General features: G+C 38.2%; 1 protein-coding gene across 1 annotated transcript; it reads right to left on the reverse strand.

The window, feature by feature from the left end:
- Positions 1-2,693: 2,693 nt before the first annotated feature.
- On the reverse strand, positions 2,694-3,245 carry LOC116268265 (aspartic proteinase CDR1). Its single transcript, XM_031649984.1, has one exon. It carries the CDS (start codon positions 3,243-3,245, stop codon positions 2,694-2,696), a length of 552 nt encoding a protein of 183 aa, XP_031505844.1.
- Between the last annotated feature and the right edge of the window lie 329 nt (positions 3,246-3,574).

The raw sequence follows: 3,574 nt of genomic DNA on the forward strand, positions 1-3,574 counted from the left end.
ATTTCAACGCTCCATAGTTTCTTGCAAAATACATGTATAAAAATGGTCAAATGGTGACTCTCACTATAAAGTTACCCAGCCATTTAACCAAAGCTGGCATCCATCTAGTGCAGATATTGGAGGGTTAAGAAAAAAACATGGAGAAAATATAAAAACAAATATTAGACGACGAAAATGTCTATTTTTGTTTTCTCTTTGTTCCTTTCTTGGTCATCTGCTATGATAAATCAGATGGTCATGGTAAGATGGCTGAGTGACTCAAACAACTAGATCACCATTCAATCTTTCTATACATAAAACACCTAACCACTTATATGGTCAGATGTTATATTTGTGAGTGACAATTGCTTGACCACATACTTTAACAGCAAAATGTATCTTTTATGAAAGTTTTTAGCAACATAAAATAAAAAAAAAAGAATGTATGACCATATCGGTAGCTGATTCGTTTCAATTCTCTTTATCTCTCTCTCTCTCTCTCTATATATATATATATAAATATATATATATATGCATATATATATATATATATAAGTCGCAACTCTCTATGCTATTTAAAAATCTGAGAATCCTACTACTATTATTTGGATCTTATTTCGGTCACCAAACCAGACTATTAAGTCTATAGGAGTCAGATACGTAACTGACAAAGAAGATCTATTGACATTCGCTTGCACTGAATTCCAATTATTCCATTACGCAATGTGGTTTGGACGAATATAATCAGTCACGTCATAATATTTCACAAAAAAAATCCTGAAATATTAATGCTAGTATATTCCTAAAATTCGCCGTTTGCTGGTTACAACTTGCTTTATGTACTTCTCAAAATAATATTAAAACTTTTAAAAAATAATTGTATCTTTAATATCAAGTTGACCAGAATAATCTTATTTTTTACATTATTTAGAGATTCATATGCCCCAAGTTCCAACTTAGTTTGAGTCAACGCCGGCCTCACCTGGATAATCTTTGTCTGCAATCTGTCATCCAAGTATTATTGAAAATTATTAATTGGGCACGTGATGTACCTACCCCTTAAATTTTATTTTCTTTTTCTTTTTTTTAGTTTTGGTCTGACATGTTTGGTGTAAGAAAGCATGTCATCACAATGGTTGCGGCTGATGCCATGGCAACATAATGTTTATGACGAATGCAACGTTTGATTTGTACATGTTTTGTCATCCGCAATATTATATGCAGCACATTCGTTTGATTTTATACTTCTGTCATCTTTCGATATACATAATAAAAACCAGATTGCAATGATTACAATGTATTTTTTTCGATTTAACCTTACAGATATGATCTTAAGAATAAATTATTAGAAAACATATATGAAATTAATCATTTTTTAAATTAATAAGTTATTGGGAAACATATAATAAATTGATCATTTAACTATCTGTATATTTATAACAAGTCAAATTGAATGGCTTTCCTTATAGAGTGACGGCATTTTCACGCAAGATGGAACAACCCTACTTTTAAAGGAATTTTTTGGCTTTCTTGCTTTTTTGAAACTACACAGTCGTTATGATGCTAAGAATTCATGAGCAGCTTTTGTCTATAGCAAGTAAATAAATGTGAGTCTCGCCATATGAAAGTATGTTCTTGGATGGTTTCGTGTTTAACTTCAAGAGACGTAGCATAGCACAGCATATCAGCGTTAAAGTTTTAACGAAATAACGACGTAGACATTGTGTAGTTAAGTGGCAGATACAACAGTCAAAGAGCACATACATCACAAAATTTCATGTCAAAGTGTTGGCACATTCCATGGCCATTATGCTTACCTAAACCAACTTATGTCGCAACAAATTCAACCAACACACCATGGCCATTTCATCCGTAATAGTGTAGGCAACGGGACTTGTAGTGGTGGAGCTTTAGCTGTCACGATTACCTATTAGCAACAGAATTGTGAGTATCAGCAACTGTCAAAGCCTAGATAATATTCATAATTGCCATGTAGACATATATAACTTAACCTTAACGCTTAAATGGAGGGGAAAACATCCTTAAAACGAAACACATACATTTATTGTACATGGAAAACTAACAACATCGACTACATGACGCTCAGATCTTCCATTGACATAAAACACAATTAAGCAGCGTCCAAAGCTGCCAATAGTAGACCAATACAGAGATCATCACAATAGAAACTATATATATATATATATCGTATTAGCCTTGGGTACATTCAGCTGGTGCAAGAGAAAGCAGCCTCTTCCCCAAATCATACTTCACATGCATGTTCGGCTGCAGAACATTCCCGAAGATGGGCACCTCTCCGTCTTTAATGGCTAAGCAGGTGATTACACTTTCAACCATCCTAAAGATATTTGAAGGTGGCAGCTTCCAGTCTGCATTGGCGAAATGAAAGGTCATCTCCGGCAACCCTTCATATGGATCACCATTATTCTCTACATGGTGACACAGATAATCCTGTTTAGCTGGATAGAAGCATTCATGGTTTATGACATTAGCCACCGCATTTGCGACTTGATTGTACACATCTTTTGCAAGATAAGTCAGTGTGGTACCCGAGTCTATAATGATCGATCTGGCATCTCCCAACAATGCAGTCATCTGTGCACCACCAAATTGTATGTTGAGTCTGTTGTTTCTGATGCTTATGTCAATTAGGTTGAGCACCTAATACGTGCCTTGAGGACCACCTGGTGCCATCAGCATTTCTTGAACCCCTTCCTGGCCTGAAAACTCTGCGTCCTTACCAGATTTGAGCTGTCTGACGTGATTTCATTGCTATTGGGAGGAAGACAGTAGGCAAATTTATCATCAATAGAAGAGCCAATCTGATTTACAAGTGAGAGAGGACCACCTCCGAGGCCAACAAGGTCAGGAACTTCAAGCAAGGAGGGATTAGGAGAGCCATCCTGATGAACACAACCAGAAACAATTTCTGGAAGCTTGACGGTGCCAGCACCATTGTCAAACAAGAGCATTTCCGAGGCCAGTATCACTTCTACGAAGGATTTGTCTTCATAGGAATATATGAATCCGCAAAGTTGGTTGATAGTGCAACCATGAATGGGCAGTTCCATGCAAGAGCTGGCAGAGCAGGTCTGGCTCTTGTAGGTGGATGACTGAAGTGGATCAAACATTGATGTTTGGCCAGAGCAGGAGTCACAAGGACGGCACATCGTCCATATGAGGTCGCTAACAGTGACGAGAGTGGCCCAGTAGAGGTGGGATGGTGTACCAAGTGAGAGTTTCATGAGATACTAGCCGAAGCCTGGCACCACTGGGCTGGAGATCATGCTGGTGGTATTGGCAAACCGTGAAGCATTGCAGCGGGAGGACAGAGCCACCTGCATCGCTCGTAGAGCTAGAGTGGATAAAGGGTCATAGAGAGGTGACAGAGATGAGTCTCAAAGAATGAGGTCTCTAGAAAATCCGAGAGGTTTGGCAGCGAATATGGTGGTAAGGTTAGGCAGTATTGCAAGCAGGAGCAGCTGGAGGAGGAGGCAGAATGGTAAGGAGGAGAAGAAGGCAGCCATGGTGAGGGCTAAATGGTTGCTGTATTAAGGAGAAAGGTGTTGATATT

The sequence above is a fragment of the Nymphaea colorata genome, unplaced genomic scaffold, assembly GCF_008831285.2.
Source record: "Nymphaea colorata isolate Beijing-Zhang1983 unplaced genomic scaffold, ASM883128v2 scaffold0174, whole genome shotgun sequence".
NCBI lineage: Eukaryota > Viridiplantae > Streptophyta > Magnoliopsida > Nymphaeales > Nymphaeaceae > Nymphaea > Nymphaea colorata.

Bases quoted from the DNA above. Each gene is read 5' to 3' on its own strand.
- LOC116268265 (XM_031649984.1), bottom strand. From the start codon at position 3,245: ATGAAACTCTCACTTGGTACACCATCCCACCTCTACTGGGCCACTCTC.